Raw genomic sequence first — 24,578 nt, 5'->3', positions numbered from 1 at the left:
AGGATGGAAGTCTTTTTAGGCTGAGGTATTTGAGCACAAACTTAGGTCTAATCGTTGACTGACCCCTAAATTACAAAGACATAGGGTGAAAAACCTAGAAGCTAGTTACAAAATAAAAACTGAGTATTTTCTTAGCAGACACATCAGCAACTACAGATTATAAGAACAAGGTTTCAAAAGATTTAGTGTAGTGAAAGAAACTAAAAACTAACAACTAAATAAATTATTCAAAATAAATTTTATAAGGAAAAATCATAATCTTGAGTTTCTATTGTACATTATCTAATATGTTCAGTTTCAGTAAAACTTATGAATAATACAAATAGTAAGACTATGTGACCCACACACAGAGACAATAGCAGGCATGCTAACAGATGTGTGATAGCAATACCAGAAACAGGAGAGAAATAAAAAGGGATAGAAATATTATTTGAAAGAAGAGTGACCTAAATTATCTCAAATTTGATGAAAAAAATTCATCTGAACATTCAAGAAGCTCAACAAGCCCAAGAGTCAGTAAATATAGAGACCCACAGTAGTCCCACGAATTAAAAATGTTTAAATTACAAAGACAAAGAGAAAAATTTGAATGAAGAAATAAAAATAACACATTCTATACACAGATTTCAAATAAAAGCTGAATTCTCATCTGAAATAACAAGGACTGAACAAGACAAGGTAATGATGTGTTCACAGTGCTAAAAGGAAAAAAAATTAAAATATTTCATATCCTTCAAAACTTACTACAAAAACTAAGGCAAAATAGAGATATTTCTATATCAGTGAAATGAGATATTATGTTGCTAACAGAACTGCCTTAACAAACGATAATAAATGAGATTATTTAGCTTATAGTAAACCTCTACCAAATGGCATCTTGGGCCTACAGAAGAAAATGAAAAGCACCAAAAATGTTGAAATATGGGTTAATATGAAGTACTATATAAATACATTTTTCTTATTTTTCCTGATTTATTTTAAAGATTTTATATTGTTAAAAGTAACAACTCTAATTCTTTTTTGTTGGGTTGTAGATATACACAACAATATACAAATGGGAATGGAGAAATAGAGCTATATTGGGAAAAATTATATATTTTACCAGAATTAAATATCAATCTGAAATAGATTACAACAAATTAGTATTTATATTGCAATTACTAGAGTAACTACCAAGAAGAAAAGATATCTAATAAGTATATAGAATCAGCAGAAACAATAACAAGGCACACTAAAAGTATTTAAACTAAAAAAAATGAGGTAATAGAGAAGCAAAAAGAACAAGAGCAGTTTTAAGGCAAATAGAAACTGTAAATGCATCCATATAAATAAATATGTTAAATGTAAATGGTTTAAATCTACCAATAAAAAGGCAAAGATTGACAATTGATATAAAAATACATAAGCTGTTCCAATAGACTCATCTTAGATTCAAAAACACAAAAATTTGAAAGGATAAAAGTATAATATGCCAAATGCAGGCGTCAGAACGTAGGATATGCTATATTAATATCAGATAAAATAGACATTATTAGAGACAAATAGGGACATTTCATAATTTTAAAAGTGTCAATACCCCAGAAGATATACATTATAAATATGTATACATCTAATAAGAGTAGCTCACAATTTTTTAAAAAAATGCCATTTCTCAAAGAAGAAACTGACAATTTAACAAAAGTAGTTGGAAATTTCAATTCTCTACTCTCTAAAATTGCTGGAACTACTAGACAAAATATGGCCAAATATTTAAAGTATTTTAACAGTAGTGTCAACTAAGTCAACCTAAACTGAAATTGAAAAAGTATTTCTCCAATGATTGAAAAAAATGGGCATTCCTTTCAATTTGCAAAGATATTCTTCAAGAATATTCTTGTTAACTATCATATATACATATCTATGATACAAACTTCTCAAATTTGAAAGACTTAAATTTATACAAATATGTTGTTTTATGACAACAAAATTGAATTTAAAACCAGCAAGAAAAATGAATTAGAGAAATACCCCAAATATTTAGAAATTGTGCAGTGTTTTTCTAAATAACTAATGAACCAAAAAAGTGAATGATAGAAATTAGAAAATAATTTGAACTGAATGGAAAAAAAAAAAAAACAACCAAGAACAATTCAGAACAAAGAATTTATCTAAAGCAGTATCTAGTACTTTAAATGTCTAAACCAGAAAAGAAGGAAGGAATCAAAGTCATAATTTAAATATCCACTTTGAAAAACTAAGAAAAAGAGAGTGGACAAAAGTCAAAGTTAGCAGAAAGTAGGGCATATAAAAATTAAAGAAGAAATTAATAAAATACAAAGAAATAATAGAAAGTATTAGTAAAAAAGAAGTTGTTTCTTTGAAAAGATGAACAAAGTCATAAAAAAGAAAAAAAAACTCTTTAGCTAAATTGGTCAAAGTAAAAAGAGAAGACAAAAATTGTCAAAATCAGTAATTGAATAGTAGGCATCAATAAATGCCATCAAATTAGTTGCTTGTATAAAATGGAAAATTTTTTAAGAAATATGTTCTTAAAAACTGACCAAGAATAAGTAGAAAACCAGAATAGACCAAAGCAAGTAAAGAAATTGTATTGGTAATAAATCAAAGGACAACCCAGGCCCAGATGATTTCACTGGTGATTTTCATCAAATTCTGACAGAAGAAACAATACCAGTTCTTCAGAGATGCATTCAGGAAAAAGAGAGGGAGGAGACACTAAACAGCTCATTCCGTGAGGTCAACTTTATTCTGATACAAAATACAGATGAAGATATCATTTGAAATCTCCAGAAAATATCCCTCATAAACACAGACAGAGAAATTTAGCAAATTAAATCCACAAAGTGAGAATAAAACCACAAACAAGTGAAAATTATCTTCAAAATGTTATTCTAATACACCATATTGATAAAATAAAGGGAAAATCATATGATCAAGTCAATAAATGTTGAGACATGATTTTGGCAAAACCTAACACTCATAAAAGATTAAAAACTCACACAGTAAACTACTTGTAGAAGTTAATTTTCTCTATGAAGAGTATCTGTGAAAATCTACAACTAACATCTTACCTAATGGTCTGAGAGTGAATGCTTTTGCCCTTAAGATTGAGAAGAAAGAGTAGTTTACTTTTAACACTTCTATTCAACATTGAGCTGAGATTTTAGCCAGTATAAGACAAAATTACTTAATTAAATAGTGATTGGAAATGACTTTTTAATTGCAGAAAAGTGATAGTATATACAGAGAGTCGTAAGGATCCCCCCAAAAGAAAAGTCACTAGAACTAATAAATGAGTTTAGCAAGGCTTCTGTGAATAAAATAAAAATTACAAAGTTGATTGTATTTCTATATACTAGCAAGGAAAAAATCCAAGATCAAATTATTATTAATTCTACTCATAAGAAACTAAAATATATAGAAATAAATTTAACAAAGTAAGTGAAAGGCTTATATTATGTGAGATATAAAATATTTCAGTACACTCATCACCACATTACAATGTTTGGGTCAATGATGATATATATAACAGTGATCTCATAAGATCATAACAAAGCTCAAAAGTTTCTATCATTTTTGTCTTTAGTGATATCATATCACTAACCTGATTATAGTGATTATAACACCATAATCCAAAACATCATTCACGTTTGTGGTGGTAAGGTGTAAACAAACCTACTATGCTGCCTGTCCTAGAAAAGTCACATAAATTGTGCATAAATAATTATGTGCATACTTGATCGACAAGTATGTTACTGGTTTATGAACTTAATATACCATTTTTTATCATTATTTTAGAGGGTAGTCCTTCTACTCATAAAAAGAGGCTAGTATAAAACAGTATACCATGTTTCAAAGGCAGAAAACTCAAAAGTCCTTTTTGACCATGGCTCCTGATTGCCTCATTTTCTTTTGTGCTGATTTAACCTTCTGTTGTTTTGTTCATTGTGGTCCCAGGAGCAATAGGCTATGATATATAACATAAATAATACATCTTAGCTATGTAATAGGTTGTACTATCTAGGTTTGTGTAATTATACTCTAGTGTGCTCACAATGATGAAATCACCTAATGGTGCATTTCTCAGAACATCCTGTCATTAAGTGATACATGACTGTAAATGATGAGGCACTATATCTTCATAGATGAAAAAGTTACTATTGTTGGGATTTCTATTCTTCCAAAACCTAATAATTCAATATGTATTTATCAAAATCCAAGTAGGTTGTTAAAAAATAGAAACTGACAGATTAATCCTAGTACTTATATAAAAATGTTAGGACACTAAGTAAATGAATTCAAAACTTACTATAAAGCAGGTGTGCCCAGTGATGTGTTATTATTAAAAGAAGAGGCATAAAGATCAATGGAACAGAATTGAGATTCCTTAACTTTAATTAAGTCAATTAATTAAGATCAATTAATATGTGTGCAACATGTCAACATAACTAAATGCTATGAAAATTGAATGTACATGATAAAATATTTAGATCCCTACCTTATGTTTCATTTTAAACATGGATTTACCACATTACCCATAAAACTCAGTCCTATGAACCCAGTAAAGTTTCTGAGAATGTGTGTCTACCCAGTCAGACATGTGACTACTAAGTAGCAAGTTTTTTAAAAAAATTGATAAGTTATCACTATACATAACCATGGGATTCGTTATCACATATTTGTATAAGCTCACAATGTATAAATATATTTTGGTCAGTTTCATTCCCTAATACCTCCCCTTCCTCTACTCTATTGGTCTTCCTTCTATTTTGGTTAGATTCTCCCACACCATTATTTTTTTCTCTTTAGCTTTCACATATGAGAGAAAATATACAACCCTTGAAATTCTGAGTTTGGCTTATTTAGCTTAACATAATGCTCTCAAGTATAGTGGAAAACTGAAATCAATTCAAATGTCCAAATGTCGACTAGAGAATGGAAAAATAAAATGAACCATACTTATGCAATGTAATATTATTCTGCAATAAAAAGGAATGTGCTCCTGACCCTGTTATAATATGGTTGAATCTTAGAAACATTTTGCAAAGTGAAAGAATCTGAAATTAAACAATTACATTTTCCAATTTGATTTATATAAAATGTCTAGAAAAGGCACATTTATACAGTCAGAGAAAAGTTCTATGGTTATCTAAAGCAGGAGCTGGGAACTGGGAGTTATCTGTAAACGGCACAGGAGAATTTCTTGAGGTGATGGAAATATTCTAAAACTGGTTATACAACTCTGTAAGTAAACTTAAAAATTATCAAATTGTGTACTTAAAATGTGTGAACTTAAAGGTATGGATAAAGCAGTTTAAAATCGTATTCAGTTCACACACTTTGATTTTGTAGTAACTTGAAAATTATTATCAGTAGATACAAATTTTCCTAACTTCAAAAAAAAAAATAGATTGGGGAGTATTCCAGACTTGGTTATATTACAAAGGAAATATCTCACATCAGTATATCAATTGGATTCTTATTGATCTATTCAAATTTTCTCTTCATTGAACCACTCAGAATTTTATACTTTTTTGTAGTCATGTATTCATTTTGGTTTTCAAATATATTAGCATATAGCTGTAATATGCTGTCGTTGTATTTATATCTCATTTTTTATATGGTTAGTCTTAGTTATTTCATGTTTTTTGTGTGTGTGTGTGTGTGTGTGCGTGTGTGCACAAATGCGTGCATGTGAACGCATGCATACAGGGTACGGAATCTAGGGCCCTCTACCCCTGAGCTACTTCCTCAGCCCTTTTTAGTTTTTCTTTTGTGAGATGGTCTTGCTGTTGTCTGAGGCTGGCCTCAAACTTGGGAGCATCCTGCCACAGCATCCCTAGCAGCTGAGATTACAATTTTGAGCCACCACGCCTGGCTTCTTTTTCTCGTTTATCCATCCTATTAGAAACCTGTTCTGTCAGCCTTTTAAAACAATCTTTACTGTTATATTTATTTTCCAAATTACGTTTACTTTGCTCATTTAGAATGGGTTGAGAAATACTTAGTGCTTTATTTTTTTTCTATTTTATGACAAGAGTATTTAAAGATATTTCCATCAATCTCAGGATTTTTACATAGAATGTTTCCATTCATCATTATTTAACAAACATTTCTTAATCCTCTCTCCCTCAAATTTATTAATACATTATTTAATTTTAACATATGTAGCACTTTTTAAACTTTTCACCAGCTTTTAATATTAGGAAAATTTGGTAAGAGAATAGAGACTCTGATATTGATCACTTGGGATTTCTTAAGATTTTCTTTGTTGCCTAACAACTATTATTTTATAAATGTTTCAGAAAAAATGTTATTCTAGAAAAAAATTATTTTCTGCTTCTTGAGTATTATTTTCTATAAAAATGGAATAAACTTTAATAATTGTTTTCTTTAATGTATCAGCATCTGAGAAGTATATTTTAAAATCTCTAATTGGTTGTTTCTCCACTGCTATTACTTGCCTGTATTATTGATTCCTTTAATCTAGATGGATTAGAGTCATTATTGTGATATACCTTCTTGTTCTCTTTTACTTCATGTACTGTTCTTTGTCACTTATGATACATTTTGACTGAAGTCTATTTTTAAGTTTTAATATTGCTGTATCTGTCATTATTTTTCTTATTTTTTTTTAATATTTGTGAGCTTTTAAACTTTTTCTCTTGTGATCAAACATGATTTGATTCTATTTTTAAAAATCCACTATGAATAGCCTTTTATTTAATTTTATATTATTTGATCCTAAGCACCACTTTTTTGGTGCTTAGGATCAAACTCAGGGCCTCATGCATGCTAGACAAACACTCTACCGCTGAGCCACATCCCCAAAGCTCTAATTGTCTTTTATTTTGTGGGCTTAACCCATTTACATTTATTGTCACTCTGTTATAGTAGGTCTTGTGTCCCACAGTTTTTCATATTTTCAGTTACTGCACTAATTCTTCTTCTTCTTATTATTATTTTTAAAAATTTATTGGTACTGGGATTCCAACCCAGGGCTTCTCAAGTGCCAGCAAGTCACTTTGCCACTGAACTACATCCCACCCCCAGTTACTGCACTAATTTCTAAAACTTATTTTTAAAGTAGATTACTCTTTCTTAGTTTTCTTTGGTTCTGATTTGAATGTAACTATTTAGTTTTATTCTTGTTATAACTACCTTGAACCAAAATCCATATTTTCAGTTATTTACTATTGCTTATATCTGTGTCTGTTGTTACTGCTATCTTTACTTTCTCTCCTAATATGTTACCTTTTCTCAGTTTAGTTTCTGAAAACACCCTGTAAACCTCCACAATTTTGTTTTTAACAAGAGTTTAGTGATTAGTTGCTATGGCTATTTAGTTCTCTTTATCTTTTATTTTTGTCATTACCTCTAAAATTTTTTTTCTATTTGTTGAGATGCTTTTACCTGCAGGACTTCTAATTTAATTCCTTATGTTCTTTAGATTTTCTCTTCTATTTTAAATTAGTTTTCTACTTCCATTGCCTTTTAGTAGAGTACCTTGATCCATTCCTCTGGTTTGCAAATTCATCTATTTTAGCTATATAATTTTTATTCCTTATATTATATATTATTTAAAATATTTTCTAATTGAAAATATGCCACTTTTTTCTTCCTTTATAACTTCTATTCTCTTGTTTCATATTGCTGTTATATTTTTTTATCTCTCTAAATCATAGTAATGCTTTTGATGCATTATTTTTCTATCCATTCCAACAATTTTGCTTTAGTTGATACATGCTGTTTAATGTACTGAATTTCTTTTATGTTGTTTTACTGAGATATACATATATTTTTAAAATTTGTTCTAATTAGTTATACATGACAAAAGAATGCATTTTGACACATTATACATAAATGGAGTATAACTTCTCATTTTTCTGGTTGTACATGATGTAGAATTACACCAGTTGTGTAATCATATATGTATTGGGTAAAAAAAATCCAATTCATTATTTTACATACATTTTTACTGTTAAGTTTTCATAATGAGTTTAGCTACCTTTTCCTGCTAAAGTGAGTTAGACAATGTTCAAGGTCAAGTTCCTGGTGCGTGTAAGCATAAGACAAGGGATAAGGCCTAAACTGAAGATTCTGGAACCACTGCCTCCCACTCCAGTTTGCTCTTCTGGGTCAGGATGCATCTGCGAGCTCCCAGAAGTTGTCAGCATTAGGAAGTGGTGTTTTCTGTAGTCTGTGATTCACCAACCCGTGGACTATGGAGAGGAAGGACATGGAGTATTAAATGCTTGCACCTGTTCTCATGGCCGCCCAGCTGGACTTTTGATTTGCACCCCCTCCCCCCCCCCCCGCAACACCTGAGATCTAGTATTGCCATTAATTTTTTGGTGAAGGGAAAGAGCACTAATTGTCCCAAGTTAATTACTTTGATCTGTCTGGATTGCTCTTTTATGCTCTACCCACAGTTATTTCTGCCCCTTAAGCAAAATAATCCAGTCATCTCTATGAATTCTTGTTCATGTTTTCTGTACCTAGAATGTTCTTCCTTTAGTCCTCTGACGGTTGACTTCTCATTAATCTCATCTTCCCTCAAATGTCACCTTTGAAGAAAGACCTTTCTTTTTTTCTTTTAAAGCTGCTGAAAAAGGCTTTATTGAGATTCGCTTCTGGGCAAGGTGCTCCAGCCCAACACAGTGGGTACCAGGGAATCGTGGCCAGGCTCAGCTGGATTGGAATTTTACTGGGCTTAGAGCAGGAAGGGAGGGCTTGGGACAGGAAATGGAGATTTTTAGAGTCCTTTGTCCTCCTGGGGTTGGTCGGGGGATCTTGCTGAGATCCATGTCCTTCCAGGATTCATCAGGAGACCCCGCTGATTGACAGGTGGTTGAGACACCATCACTGCTTGTTTGTGGGCACCTGATTGGTTGTTCTTTCATCTGCGAACAGGTTGCATGGTGCTTTGTTCCCTTAGCCACCTCAAACTGACTTAACACCATATCAGTTAGAAAGTTCAATATTAGGATCTTCTTTTTTTTTTTTTCTTAAGAATAATGGCAAATGTAAGCTTTAAAATTAAATTCCAAATTGTAAAAATCCTTCTTGAGGCTGAAATGAAATATTAAAAAATCTCAAAATGGGACTGGGGACATAGCTCCGTGGTAGAATGTGTACTTAGCTTGCACAGACAATGACCTTTGTTCCATCCCCAGCAAACACACACACCCTGTACCGTCCAATGCGCGCGAACAAACACACACACACACACAAAACCAGCAACGAAACAAATCTCAAAATAGTTTATACTCACAACAAATGAATGCCTAATAAGAATAATGAGATAGTCATAGAAAATATATTTAAAAATAAAGAATAAGGTTGGGGTTGTAGCTCAGTAGTAGAACACTTGCCTAGTATGCACAAGTACCTGGGTTCTGTCCCCAGCATTGGAAAGCAAGACAAAGAAAGAAAGAGAGAGAGATAATAGATGGTTAGTATAGATCTATTAATAGCATAGAAGCATTGGTATAACAAAAATATTGATGGACAAGCTGGGAAATCAGAATATAGATTTGAGTATTAAATGATCTTGATGTACAACAATTTAGTTTACATTTCTAGGTTAATTTTGTCATTGATACACAATATTTCTCAATGTACCAATGGAAGCTCACAAAACATGTGAGTAGTGGATGGACACTACAGCACATGAACACAAGTACATCCAGGGTTTGGATCCCATCTCTGCCAAAGTGAACTTTTACAAGTTTCATTCTGAGATAGTTTATCTATAAAGGGGGATAATAATGGTATGTTTCATAGGCCATTGTTGTGAGGATTAAATGAAATAATCCATTTAGCACAGTGCCTGACATATAGTTAGCACTCAGTGCTTTCATCATCATTCTGACTTTAGATAACCTCCTTTCCCTTCTTTAGGAGTCTCAACATCACGGTTACAAAAGGTCTTGCAGGTGTGTGTGCAATGTGCCTACACATGAGAGTGTGATTTTTCTGAAAGAACTGTGCTTTCATTCTTTTTTTAAAATATTTTTTAGATGTTGATGGATCTTTATTTTATTAATTTATTTATATGTGGTGCTGAGAATTGAACCCAGTGCCTCACACATGCCAGGCAAGCACTATACCACTAAGCCACAATCCCAGCCCTGTGTTTTCATTCTTGTAGATTACTCATTTTGGTAAATGATATTCTAATATATTTCTTGCATGTTGAAAGTTAAAACCATCACTATTCTAGGCACTATCATATTGTTTAGTTTGGTTTTTATAGCACTATCATATAAAATTGTTGTATGTATTTTTTTCTATCAGAAGGTAAGCTCCTTATAACAATATTATACATATATATACATATACACACACATAAATATATATATATATATATATATATATATATATATATATATATATATATATATATATATATAGCTGGGGCAGATTCACAGTCTAGTAGAGTACTTAAAGTCTTATATAAGTGTAATAAACTTTATGAAATAAATGAGCAAATAAATGAATGAAATAAAATTATTTATCTTATTTTCACCCTACTAGTGACTTCTTCCTGAATATAGGAAGTGGATAGTGAAATAGTGTTTTATGTTTTCCTCTTTATATTAAAATCTTCTTGTTTTATAGCCTTCTAGGAGAGTTCTTCAAGCATATATTCTGGTTGATAAATTTACTATATATTTGTATATATCCCCTTACTTGCTATATTTGTGGCAAACTAGATCATCATAGGAATATGTTCTAAGTGTTCCATATCTACCATTAAAATATGTTGACAGTTATGACATCAAAAAATATTTTTCAATGTGAGGTCCAAAGCATGGGGTACTTCCATTTTATTCAACTGATTTTAGATAGAAGTTAAATTTAAGATAACACTCTTCTTTAGTTAGCATATGTCACAATAATTGTTGCCAAATAATATTTTGTGAGTATCTGTATGATCTTTACCACAGACCTGGAATGTGGGTAGGGTGTGAATTCTCATTTTTTCAGGTGAGGAGAATGAGGTTCAAAGAGGTGAGGTAAGTGGGTGGCACGTCTGAGATATAAACACCAGCCTTCAGTTATTGCCAGATGCAATTGTTTTCTCACTATACAGGTGTCCTTAAGTCTATGCCATATTATTAGAGCAGAGTTTTGGGATTTCTCTGATTATCCCTAAAAGATGTTTCAGCTTTCTTGGCTTGATTGTCAGTAGAGAAAACATTTAAAATAACAACAGATGATTAGAATGTGTTAGGACTATTTCAACTGCTGTACATGTAGTAACATGCTTACATATCCTTGTAGTCCTGAGAGGTTGGTGAAATTATGTTCTGTTAGCAAATGAGGACGATTAAGTGCCATGAGGTTAAGCTACTTGCCCAACCCATACAGCTAGCAAGTGGTAGAGTTAGAACTATGAACACAGAAATGTGGCTTTTAATAATCATTCCAATCTATGATTGCAGAAACTTTATAATTTATAGCTTACAGACTTTTCATATACATTACCTGTGGAGCCTCACTAACACTCTATGGAGAAGGAGGGCAGGATTTGACAGTGTACCAAGTTTCAGAGAAGTGATTTGACCAACTCCACCCAGATTGCATGTGGTCGAAATCATACTGATATCCTTTCTTTTGAAAGGTAATTATATCTCTATTCTTAGATATGTTCCATTACCCATGATTTTATTAGCTTACTAATCTTAATGTTTTTTTTTTTTCTTTCTGATGGCGAGTTATGTGATTCTGGGCTTAAACTTTTAACCTATTTATATCTAATGAATATTTTATTTCTTGTATTTTAATGCTCCTTGATAATGTCTCTTTCAGCTGAATTGCAGTGATTTCCAGAAAGGAGAAAAAGATGGGGATTTTATCTGTACTGCTGATGATGCTGCAGTTTGTGGCACAGATGGGAAAACATACCGCAACAGATGTGAACTGTGTGCTGAGAATCAGTGAGTGGTCTGCCTGTTCTCTGCACAGTCATAGGACGGCTTCCCCCCATCTTTAAGATAATTCATTTTGTAGAAGTTAGCCACCCATAAGCTATTAGTACCACTTTTTTTTTTTACCACTTTTAAGAAAGGAGTATGTAGAGTTATGTATGTAGCATAATTTTATATTTTACTTTTGTGTGCACTGTCATCACTGCCTTTATTAAGTAAACAGGATAGGGAGATTTTATATATGTGTGTGAATATGTATAATATCTGTACACATGTATGTATGTACATATATAGACATATACCTGTATGCAACATGGACGTTATATGTATACAGGTGTGTCCTTACACACTTCTATCAATCTATTTATCTAACATGCCATTTTAAACAGAATGATTTCATCTCAAATGATATATATGTTCATTAATTAAAGTAGTATTCATTAATTAATTAGAGTAAGAAATTGGACCTTTAAATAATGAATTTCTTCTCATCTATTTAATCTTTACCCAATAAATAAAGCATCTCACTGCCCTATATTTTGCCCCCCTTTTATTCCTTCTCCACCCTGGAGGCTAGGCTTGGTTATTGATTGTTTTCCATCAACAAGATGCAGACCTGCTGTGCAGGTTCTGAATTGTGACCTCAATCTTGAGTTGTCTGCTCTTGAGTTTTTGCAAATATAATACCTAATGTATGAAAAGAGTAGTCGGGTCATACTCATTCTTTGATATTCTTTAAGTTTTATCTTTTCTTACAATAAGAATCTCCCACCAAAATAAAACTCTGATCCTTCAAATGTTCAAATTTTTAGAAAACATTCTAAAATTAGGCTCTGAACTCCCACCAAGGGCCAATATAAAGAAACAGAAAGGAAAATATACATGTGAAGAACATGCAGGTTGTTATGAGATATATTTATTTTGTAACACAATTGCAAACAAAAGAAACACTTGTTTTTTACTGTCTTGAGTGAGGAATCCTGTCTAACATCTTCAAATCTCTAATCCAGGTGAAAATTCCTCTCCTTAGATTTCTAGAATACTCCTTGTTATTATACACTGAGAAACATACTGCCCGTTAGGTTTCTTTCTTAATATTTTAAGAATTTAAAATTTAAATTTTAAGAATTTAATTTTAATAATTTTTCTCAGCCAATATCATTGGAAAACAAACTTCTTATCAGTCTTACATATTTTATTTTTATTTGTGTTATTTTTGTTGTTATACAGATCTTAAACTGCAAGCTGCCTTTTTAGAAATTAGGAAGTGTCTTACCTTTATGGTTCTATATTACCAGATATTTTTTAAAGGTCTACTAGACTGAAAAGAGTAAATTATCAGAATTTTAAGTACTTTTCTTGAAAAAAATAGATTACTACTCAGTGTAACCCAAATGAAGAGAACTATAGTGGGATGCTGGATAATAAAAGCTTGAATTTGTTTCCTTAAAATAACAAGAGCAACAACAGCAAAGTTCCAGGAAGCATCTCACATCTAATTACAAGTCTTCCTTTGGCCATCTTCTCATGTGAATTCCCACCCCAGACACAGGAAACAAAAGGTCTCTGGAAATTACATTCACAACTCTATAAACGTTATCAGCCTTCCAACAGGGCCATTTCTTTGACTTCAAGTTCTAAATGAATAGGCTGTCATTAGACAACTGAAGTAAAGAATGAAATGTAGCACTGTTCTCAGGAGGAAAAAAGAATCAAAATACAATGAAGAGAAGAATGGTGGGGAGTTAGTTCTGTGATATTAACTGGTAAATCTGCTAACTTGTGATTTCAGGAAGACCAGCTCCCAAGTTGGCATAAAAAGCGAGGGAAAATGTGAAAGCAGTAATCCAGAACAGGTGAGGGCAGGAGTCAGGGTGGGGGAAAGCTATGGGTGGTGGTGGGTGACCTTATAGAGAAAATGAGTGCTCTCCTCTTCCTCTTTGGTGCATGCCTGCAAGGAAGTAGTTCTTGTTTTGCTTGAAATGGAATAGTGAATACACCAGCTAATATGGAAAAGTAGTTGATAGTTCCTGAAAAGAATCACTTTACTTAGGTGGTTAGACCTTCCAACTCTATTTCTGCTTTTATTTTTAAAAAAGAAATCAATCCATCAATCTAAAGGAAACTGCATGTGTGGTGAAAAGGGCCCTAAAGTTCAGTCATTTAACCTGATTTGAAACTCCAGAGTTGTCATTTGCTGACAGAAGACCTTGTAAATTACTTCACTAAAATGATATTTAGTATAAATAGCTACTTTCAATGCTGATTCTGTGAGTCTGCAATGATAGGGGAAAAAAGAAAGTGTCAAATGCATGTGGGGCTTGACATTTTCTAGCTGAAGAACATTCCTGCTCTTCAGAGTTCAGTTCCCTTGCTTTAGGCCTCTGAGGTACTTGAGATTACCTCCCTGAAGGATTTTAGTACATACTATTTTAAATGTTTCTTTATCTGAATCTCCTAGGAGATAGTGAGCTACCTGAATTCTAGCACAATCATCAAGGCTTATTGCATTAATGAACTAATAAGCAAATGAGTTCTATACTTAAGTATATGAATTACAACTACTCATTGTGCTGCCTCTACACAGTTGGCACTGCTTTAGATGGCTAGGGCCATCATGATGCAAGAGGTGCTGGCTTCTGTAAAATTTATGAAAGCAGTGTTGTAAGTACTGCAGTCATTCTAACAAATGCCAAGTTCCTTTCCCTGTTCTTCAGGATGTATGCAGTGCTTTTCGGGCCTATGTGAAAGATGGAAGACTTGGATGCACAAGAGAAAACGATCCAGTTCTTGGTCCTGATGGGCGAACACATGGCAATAAGTGTGCGATGTGTGCCGAGCTCTTGTAAGTATCCTCATACCCAGGTAGTCCTCTGAGCATGCACAGGGTTTCTCCCCAGGTACCCCTCCATGGAGCAAACATTCTTTTTAGGAAGCATGCAATCCTTTGTCTTTATAATGTGAAACAGGCTTTGCTTTCAGAATGGCTTGTTTTTTTTCTTTTTCTTCATATAATCAATTGTAGTTTCTAAAAAGGAGAGAATAAAGTGGTTATGCTCATTATTAATTTGAGACCCTGCATTTTTGGAAATACCCAGTGTTTTATAAGGCATAATGTTTTAATATTCAAAAACAATTTTATATAGAATGATCTAGGTCAATAATTTGGCATGCATTGCTTCATTTGGGCATGTGGAGAGACTCTTGTTGAATAATGACAGTTTAACTTTGATAAAAATAATGATGATGATAATAATAATAATAATAATAATAATAATAATAATAATAATAATAGTGCCATGTGTCTAAATTCATTGTTAGTGTAAGTGAATGTAATAAAAGAAAAAGAACAATTGGGTGAACCTTTCTCTGAATGCCTGGCACTGTTTTAGACACTGGAGACTCAGATATGTATATGAGGCAATTAGTCTTTTATATTCTGTTAAACTAGGAATAGACTCTAATCCTTGCAGCAGCAAGCCTTAAAGTGCTATATTTACATTACTGAATCTTTAAAATCAGGGCAAAAGAAGATTTAACAGATTAATAAACTTCACACTTGCTTTTGAAAATGACCTTCAGCAGTTGTAAATTCCAAGGGCATGTTCCATCAGGTTCAGGAGACAGTGATTATTATTGGTTTCCAGACAGGAAAGAAGTGGATTTCCACTTTCTTACCTAGGAGGCATGTGCTTTTGGTGTTCAAACCTGCCCTAAATTCTGTGGTTTTCTGTTTCTTTTCAAGCACCAGCTGAAAAAAGAGTATTTGAGCTTTCTAAGCTGGTTCTTCCACTGTAGAAGTGATATTGCAATGCCTGTCTCCAGGATGAGACTATAATTAGGTAATAGATGTGAAAGGGTTTAGGAGCTCAATTCAAATTCAGCTTTTACTAACAACCATTCCTTTACATGAAGGCAAACAAATGCTTTAAGGTTTAAGAAGCTAAACACAAGGGCGTGGATAGCAATGCCTCAGATGTGCAGTTTGGTTTCACCCCTGTCACAGCATTGTTCTAAAGACCTTGGTTCTGCCTATTAGAGGGAATTTTCCTGACAGCCTCCTGTTTGTCAATCAAGGTGGCACACCCATCCACTGGTACAGAACAAAGCTTCTAATTGACTGGCAGTGAGTCAGTTTCACACCCTTCCTTATCTTTGGTAATTTCTCTGGCTCAAGCATTCAAGACAGGGAAATGCTTGTCTCCTGCAAATGGATCAGTTTCAACAGGTTATGGCAGAGGACACAAAAGTGCTTAGAGTAAGGCTGGATTCTGAAAATAGGATTGAGCCATAAACTAACCAGCTGTTTACTTTCTGTAACAGTTTGAAAGAAGCTGCAGAAAATGACAAGCGAGAAGGTGAAAATAGAATTCGAAGAAATGCTGAAAAGGTAAATGATTCACCAATATAATTTGGCTCATGTGGTCATGAACATTAACCAAATTATGCTTGAAAGTTTAAAATAATGCAATAATGTCATTGTCTTTTATTACCATGTGGCTTCTTCTGAATGTTAAAATTCCTTAAATTTATTTATTTTTTAACTCAGGGGCACTTGACCACTGAGCCACATCCCCAAACCTAATTTGTATTTTATTTAGAGACAGGGTCTCACTGAATTGCTTAGCATTTCACCATTGCTGAGGCTGGCTTTAAACTAGAGATCCTCTAGTCTCAGCCTCCAGAGCCACTGGAATTACAGGTGTGAGCCACTGCACCTGGCTGAAATTCCTCAAATTGACTATTACATTGCTTTGTTTTAATGTTAAAAAATCCCCAAATTGATTATTCCTACTATATTATCATTAGGTTCAGATTTAAACCAACATTTCCCATTCAAACCTCAAAACATGAATCTCCACCTTTGTTTCCTAGTCCCCCCAAAAGGATCAAGTTTGAGTATACTAAATCTTGCTAATTTTTATCATCCTTCTCCCTGGCATGGCTTAAACCACTTTAACTTGAATAATATTTTAAACAATTGCAACATAATATAAATGAGGAATGACTTTAAAATAAAGTCTTCAAACAATGTACTCCCTGATGTATTTTATAACAAATTCCTCTGACAGAGTTTAGAGTTATTCACTTTTCCATATGGTTATTACCTTATTGAGATCTGCATTTATAAAGGTATTGCTTTTGCTTAAATGAAGATCTCTAAAATTGAGATGGTGGTTCAAAAAATACTCTTAAAATGAAGGGGTTTTCCCAAAAAAAATTATTTTGATAATTTAATTATTTTTCAATCTAATACAAAAAGTTATTCCTTTTGTTAACTAAAGAATCACTGTAGCTAATGCAGTCTGGATTTTAAGTCACATCAAACCAACTTTAAATAAGAAGTACAGCAATTGCTTTGCTAAGTGACTGGCCTTTGTGAAGTTAGGACACCTGGGTTTTAGCTTTGTTTTGTCATGCTGTGGGTGTGTGAGACAAAGCAAATCTTCTCCTCTCTGAGTCTCAATTTTCTTCTCAGCAAAATAAGGAGGTTGGATAAATGACCTCAATTTCTTCTCTTCTTCCTGTTGGACTGTGATTCTACATCCTGCATTCTTTGTACTAACACAAACATTATTTTTGTGGATTGTAGGGTTTGTGTTTTTCTATGGAAAATACAGGCACAGTGTTTGGAAATCAAGAGCGGACCCTCCTTCCACGTCACAGTGTTAGATAATGAAACAAAATTCCAAATTCAGTGGGGTATTCTGAGTTTAAATTTGAGGAAAAGGCTATGGAGAACCCTTCACAATGTGCTGGACACTCTCCAAGGATTGAAAGTAGTCCTTCCATGGTGGTTGGTAAATTTTGGTCTAAGGGTCCTGTGATAGGTAGCATTTATTACTCCCGAATACAGAAAGTTGTTCTCCCCTGGTTTTCTCCATGTCTGGGCTACTCTGGCTTCTTCTTTATGTGGCTGGGGTCATTAGGTGTAACTGAATAGGACTACCTAACACTGATGGCTCAATATGGCTCTGTAATTAACCTGTCAGTGGGTTGCTCACAAAAGTGTTTCTTCAGAATCTCCTTGGATGAATCACAACTTATAAACTGAAATTATCATTGTTTCCCTTATGGGAATCATTAGGCATTGATTTTATTACCGTGCCATGATTATCAGCATCTGTTTTCCTAGATTGTTACAACCAGGAAGTTTGGCACATACACTTTACTCCTCCATAAACAGATACCAAGATTTGTTTTTCTTATTATAAGGAGGCAATTAGGATTCTCCTTTAAAGCACCCTATTGAAATTTGAATCATAAAGAAAAATCAGAAAATGCTTGATCTAAAACAGATCCTTAAAATCTTCTATTCCAAAAACCTCACTGTGTGGGTGGCAATGTTGAGTTCCCAAAGGTGATGGGACTTTGTTAAGGTCTCCCAGTGGGTCGAGCCACAGTCTGACTGCCCAGGTTCTCTGACTCCCAGTCATCCTCTTTATGCTCATGTTTCCTTGGTTGAAATGGAAGGATGAGGGTCACACAGTTGAAAAGTTTATATAGCAAATTTTCTAATAGTTTACATATTATAGTAATATATGCCATCACAACATATGACGTGGAGATCTCAAACCCAGAGGAATTTGGGGTATGTTTTTTTGTTTAAGTGTAGCCCTCACCAAATAGAGCTTTCAAAACACAGCGGGGAAACCTGAAAGTTCTTTTCAAAGCTTCAGGAAATCTGAGAAGGAATCTCTCTTTGGTTATTTTGATAATTCACAATCTTTTTAGGTTATCTAAGTAGATATTAGTCTTGATGGTCTGTCAATCTCTCAAAGGTGGAGGAGAAAAAAATTAGATTCACTCTTTCATAGATTTTCACCTATCATGTCAGAAACTCAATAAACAATGATAAAGGAAGCAGAGTACACATAACACTGGACACCATCTTGTTCTCTTTCCCTTGCAAACGAGGAGTGGATTATTTTTTACTTGATCCTAGTAAACTTTAAACATCTAATTTCTTGAATTCTATCTTTTGTCCATTGGAATTTTTTTTTTTTTTGTCTTGGCTAGTATTTTGTTGGGTTCATGTGGGAAAAATCTTGTTTTTTTTTTTTTTGTTTGTTTGTTTTGTTTTGTTTTTGTTCCTATGGATTAGGAATTAGCAAGATCTAGTTTTAGTTTTAGGAAACACTCTTTCTTTTTTCTTAGGCTGTTTTTGCCTTTTAATAACAGATAAAAGTGCCAAATAACTCCACAAATTGATTATTATTCCTCATTAATTCTCCTTAATATGTTGTTTGTGTTTACCAATACTTCCAGACCTGACATCCTGTGATTATAAATCTATCATGTAAAACGTCAAGATTAAAGAGTGAAAAATGGTGACTATAATGCCTTGTCTTTTTAAGGACCTCTGCAAGGAATTTGAGAACCAAGTGAGGAATGGGAGACTCTTTTGTACACGAGAGAGTGACCCCATCCGTGGCCCTGACGGCAGGATGCACGGCAACAAATGTGCGCTGTGTGCTGAAGTTTTGTGAGTACAGAACAGGAACACTTCCCAATCTCTGGAAAGGAGGAGTGAAGGCTCACCAGGACTGATCAAACATCCATTTGATGTTATTCAGAATAATATCGAGTGGAAGTTTTTGTCCGTGAGAATTGTGTGAGCAGTTTATGTCCTCCACAAATCACAATACCATCAGTAAGTTTAGCACTAATTTTTTAGAATATTTTTTTAGTTGTCAATGGACTTCATTTTATTTATTTATATGCAGTGCTGAGAATCGAAACCAGTGCCTTACACATGTTAGGCAAGTGCTGTACCACTGAGTCACAACCTCAGCCCTAAAGTTTTGTTTCTTTTTCTGAGTGCAAACTGACTCCCTTTTCCAGTTAGAGGGCTGATTTAGAAAACACTTCTTCACATTTCCCCGGGGACCTTTGTGAGCCACTTCAGTACCCAGTCGTAGCACAGAATGGGTTAAAAGCAGATACCAAGATTTGTTTTTCTTTAGTAATTACATCATTGTGACAAAGTTGATGAAACAGCCTCAAAAAAAATGTTTACACATTTTAATTGTATTACAATTACCTTTTTATCTGGGATATGTGGCCTTGGGAAAAGGACAAATCCCACTATGTATCAATTATGGCATTTATGAAGATGTCCCAGACAAGTCTCATTACACTTTCCTTCAGATCGCTGAGTTCTATAAGCTCTTACCCACTTGCTGTGTATTGCCAGTGTCTCTCAATCTTGGCATTTTAAGATTCTCTTACTTGGATAAGAACTCTTGAAGTCCTTAATCAAAAATCAATCCTCAAATCCTTGGTAATGTTTTTTAATAACAATCATCACAGATGGTAATTGTATAACTGTTTCTATGACTCTTTGTTGATTATCACCCTATTGGACTATATGTGTCAAGAGAATAGGGGACAGATTCATATATACATGATCGTATACCCAGGTCGAGGCCAAGAATTACCAAAAAATAGTTGCTAACTAAATGATGGGTGAAGGAATGAATGAGTAGATATATAAATGATGATCCCTGCTGTGAATAAGCTTATGGTTAATAGCAGAAATAAGCCATGGACATGAACGCACATGCACATACATGTTTACATGTTGTAAGACAGAATGAAAACTATTCTATAAGAGAAGAATTTTGAGGTATAACAACACAATGATTTACAGAGAGCTCATGTCTCTATAGGGTCTAGAATGACCTCTTCACAAATTTAAGCTGGGAATATTTAAAAGGAGAGATGAGAAAGAAGATCTTTTTAGTGGAGCTTAAGACGATTTAGATGTGCTTGTGCCAGAATCCAGGAAAACTTGGCTGCTTTTCTATCTATACCTAAGACTATTTTTCAGCATGAAGTTTTAAAGCACCTCTACTCATTTATTTATTTATTTTTCCAGCTTGAGGAACTTTTCTGAAGAAAAAAATAAATCAGATCAAAATCTGATGGAGAATGAAGAAAATGTTAAAGTTAAAAGAGAAATTGAGGTGAGGAAGAGTCTGATCCATCTGGTCATGACCTTTTGTGTGAGAGGTTTGGATGTGTGGGCATATTACTCTAATATGCACTTTCAATTTTGTTTAATAATTTCCCTACTACTAACAAGTTTTCTGGAAATTAATTTATAGTTATTGTTTTAAACTTATAAAAATGATTATGTCATTACCATTTCTTGATCCATGTGGAGGAAAATAATCAAGGCTCATTAGTAAAATAATTCCACATTCCAAATGAAAGTGGTACATCCAAACATTGTCTGAACTCAAAGTGTGTTGTGTCTCTTCCATAGTGTGGTAGCTGCTGTGAAGATATTCATTTTAAAAGCAATAACCACGTACAAATTCAATATGCTTCCTTTAAAATCATGCTGCATTCATTTTCTAAATGTCTCTTAACTTACCATCTGCCTGTTTTTCTATTGCTGTTATCTTAGCTCAGACACCTCATAGTTTCCCTTTGCACAGGTGCATTGTCTGGTTTATAAACTTGTAATACACTGAGTCTCCATCTTCCTCAGTCCTCATGATCCATTCACCCTCCCTGTTGTCTTCATAGAACAGGAGATGTTTCATGAGTCCTTGGCATTATGAAATTCCAATGTTTAAAAATATCCTAGAGTATATTTGAGTCATTTATTGAAATGCTAGAAATCTGTTGTGCAGAAACCCTATTTAGATTTATTCTTACTGTTACCAGCCTTCTCAGATACATAGCTTAGTTTGGCAGAGTGACCTGCCCCATTAAAGCTGCCTCTGTGTAACTCCATCTTGTTGCCTAGGCTTTAATTTTAAATTCTTTCTTCCTCTTAATCTTAGTTTACCAAGTTCCTCTAATTTTAGTGCTCAAATATGCCTCGACTATTCGATTATCTCTCACTTCCAATTCCTCCCTTCCCCATCTCTCCCCACCTTGGTTCGTTCCTTCCCATCCTCCTTTCTTTCTGTTTCTAGAATCTGGTTAGTTTCTTTAATTTCAATCTCTATTCCCTCAATTCCTTCACAAATTTCTTTGACAATCTTTCTAAAACAAATATGATTCTGCCATTCTCTGCTCTATGTATTTATCATGTTTTTATTGCCTATGGATAAAATCCAAATTCCTTTAGAAGTTTAGAGGTCTGGTTTTGATCATATTCAAGGTCTCCTTTTTGACCACTTCCCAAAACTTTCTTTTTTTACACAACTAATTGTTTAGCTACTATACTCAAGGAAATGTTAAATTATCTCTAGAGAACATGTAGTATAATACTGCCAGGATTTTGCATATCATAATTCCTCTTGAAGGACTTTTGTTCCATGGTGATCCTGTGTACATCCTCAAGACAGAACTTAGTCAAAAGTTCTTAGAACTTCCATTACACAATTAATCTAGACCTGAGTTATATTTCTTAGCCATGTATATTGAAATTACTTATTCTATTTGGCTAATAGAGGACCTAAATCACATTCATATTTGTATGCTCTTCATGTATTTGTTGAATCCTTAAATGGATGAATATTGCAAGAAGGGAAGTGTTACAAAATTTTTGGTAGTCCTAAATCCTAAGTTTTATTTTTTTTTCATCTGAAATTTCTCTTTTCCAATTTCTTTGAATAAACAGCATACAAAATTTACAAATAGAGACCTATGTCTAAAGTATCTCATTTTCATTATTCAGAAACAATGCAGTGAATATCGAGATCATGCAAAGAAGGGGATACTTTTCTGTACCAGAGAAAATGACCCTGTCCGTGGTCTAGATGGAAAAATGCACGGCAACCTGTGCTCCATGTGCCAAGCCTTCTTGTGAGTATCGAGTTTTAGAATGTCACATGGTGCCCTAGTATAGCCAGTTTGTTGCATAGATAGGAAACCATGGTGCAAGATTGGAGAGTTGGAAGGGTCACAAGCACAATGCTGCAGTAGAGCTGAAAGTAAGTGCTCAGAGTCATTTTTAAGTTGCCTTGTTTTCTCTGACGTTCACTCTCTTAGCACTGGAACCTCCTGACAAATGTAAACTTATAAAAATCTTAGTTGCTGCTTTGTTACTGAAGCTTCATAGGTGAACCTATTTGACAAAATAGGCACCTCATTTTCCATGGGGGTTGGAGTCAAAAGTTAGCACTGATAGAAATTGAATGGAATTGCCAAACTTCTCTAAAATTATCTTAAACATTACTTTATATACTCTGACATTTTTAGTAAGTGAGAACTAGCAGTTTCCTTTTACTATTTAGAACAGTTCTTACTTTATTTGGTTATGCTCAGACTAAGTATTAGACTATATCTAGATTATAAAAAAGCTATATTTAACTTTTTGTTCTGGTTAATAGCCATGTACAGCTGAAATACCATCAGGTAACTGTGCATACCATACAATTGCATTGTACAAAACAAATTTAGGGTCATTTGGTTTATCAATGTGTGGAAATCATGATTTTTTTTTTACCGGTTGGTATCATCTTTTGGCTTTTACATAAAATAGCTATGAATAAACACTGCATTTAAGTTTAACTGAAACCCACTGTCTACATGATGTGTAGATGGACCATGGTCTTGAGGGAGGATACTTTGGTTGCAGTCACATCCTGAAAATAGAGATAGCCAAGGCCTTTCTGCCTCTCATCCTTTCTGAGAAACAAGAAACAAGAGAATGAATCAGTGAACTTGGTTAAAGCTGCTTTCCACCTCCAGATGTTATATCGCCATTATTCTAATTCTGATATCTATCTTCTTTGTGAACCTTGATGATCTTTTTCTCACCATATGCAAGAAGGATAATTTACAGAAAACAAGTTTTCCAGATACACTATTTCCATCTTTCTTTTAATGTTAAGTAGCAACTATGAAGAAGTCATTATACCAAACTGGAGGTATTATACCAAACCTGAGGCTGCTTTGTTGCTTCTTTTTGATATGTCATGATAGAGGGAAAGGGATGCTCCTCCTTAAGAGGGAGGAAAGATCAGTGGTGCAGGCATGCAAAAAAAAAAAAAAAGAAAAATCAGCACGTGTTTGCTCTTAATGGATCTCTTCTATTTTCTTTTTCATTCAGCCAACAAGAAGCTGAAGAAAAGAAAAAGGCTGAAGCCCAAGCAAGAAACAAAAGAGGATCTGAAAAAGCACCTTCATATGAAGTGAGTGGGATCCATCTAACAAATCCTCCTCTAACTGAACACCTCAAAGAAACTATCAGAAAATCCCAACCCTTCAATCCCAGATAGCATTGAGTTGAATGCAGTGGGATATTGTGCTGTTCTTGGATCTTCAGAGACTAACTTGTCAACTATAAAGAACTTCTTGGAGTCAATAATTGAGTTCCAGTTCTAGTTTCAACCTTTCCAGATAGAGGCTTTTAGCTATTGCTAAGTACTGTCCAGAAAAACTGTACATGTGCAATTTCTCCAGATGAATACCTGAAATTTCATATCTGAGTCGAAATAAAAGTTCCCTGATTCTATAAAAGACATGGATTTTACCTCTGAAATATTACAGTATTCATTAGATGAATGATCAGCACAACCTGTTGTAATGATGAGTGTTGCTTAATTCTCTCTCTAGATTCTGTCCTTTCTCTTATCCTCCTCTTATCCAAACATTAACTTAATACAGTAAAAGTAATATTGCAAAATGTAAATCAGGTCATAATACTGCTCTACTTAACCCACAGACACTCCTTAT

The 24,578-nt window shown here is 33.6% G+C and overlaps 1 protein-coding gene across 1 annotated transcript in view; it reads left to right on the top strand.

Moving 5' to 3' along the window:
- Positions 1-24,578, top strand: part of Spink5 (serine peptidase inhibitor Kazal type 5) — an 88,359-nt gene that overhangs the window by 12,855 nt on the left and 50,926 nt on the right. The window contains exons 5-12 of the mRNA XM_071611855.1: positions 11,818-11,945; positions 13,729-13,792; positions 14,654-14,781; positions 16,260-16,326; positions 19,295-19,422; positions 20,818-20,905; positions 22,576-22,703; positions 23,953-24,034. Coding sequence (XP_071467956.1) covers positions 11,818-11,945; positions 13,729-13,792; positions 14,654-14,781; positions 16,260-16,326; positions 19,295-19,422; positions 20,818-20,905; positions 22,576-22,703; positions 23,953-24,034 — 813 coding nt within the window. The remainder of the gene's footprint in view (positions 1-11,817; positions 11,946-13,728; positions 13,793-14,653; positions 14,782-16,259; positions 16,327-19,294; positions 19,423-20,817; positions 20,906-22,575; positions 22,704-23,952; positions 24,035-24,578) is intronic.

The sequence above is a fragment of the Marmota flaviventris genome, chromosome 5 (genome assembly GCF_047511675.1).
Source record: "Marmota flaviventris isolate mMarFla1 chromosome 5, mMarFla1.hap1, whole genome shotgun sequence".
In the NCBI taxonomy this organism is placed as follows: Eukaryota; Metazoa; Chordata; class Mammalia; order Rodentia; family Sciuridae; genus Marmota; species Marmota flaviventris.
Note: the sequence above shows the minus strand (reverse complement) of the source record. Positions and strands in the feature narration are given on the sequence as shown.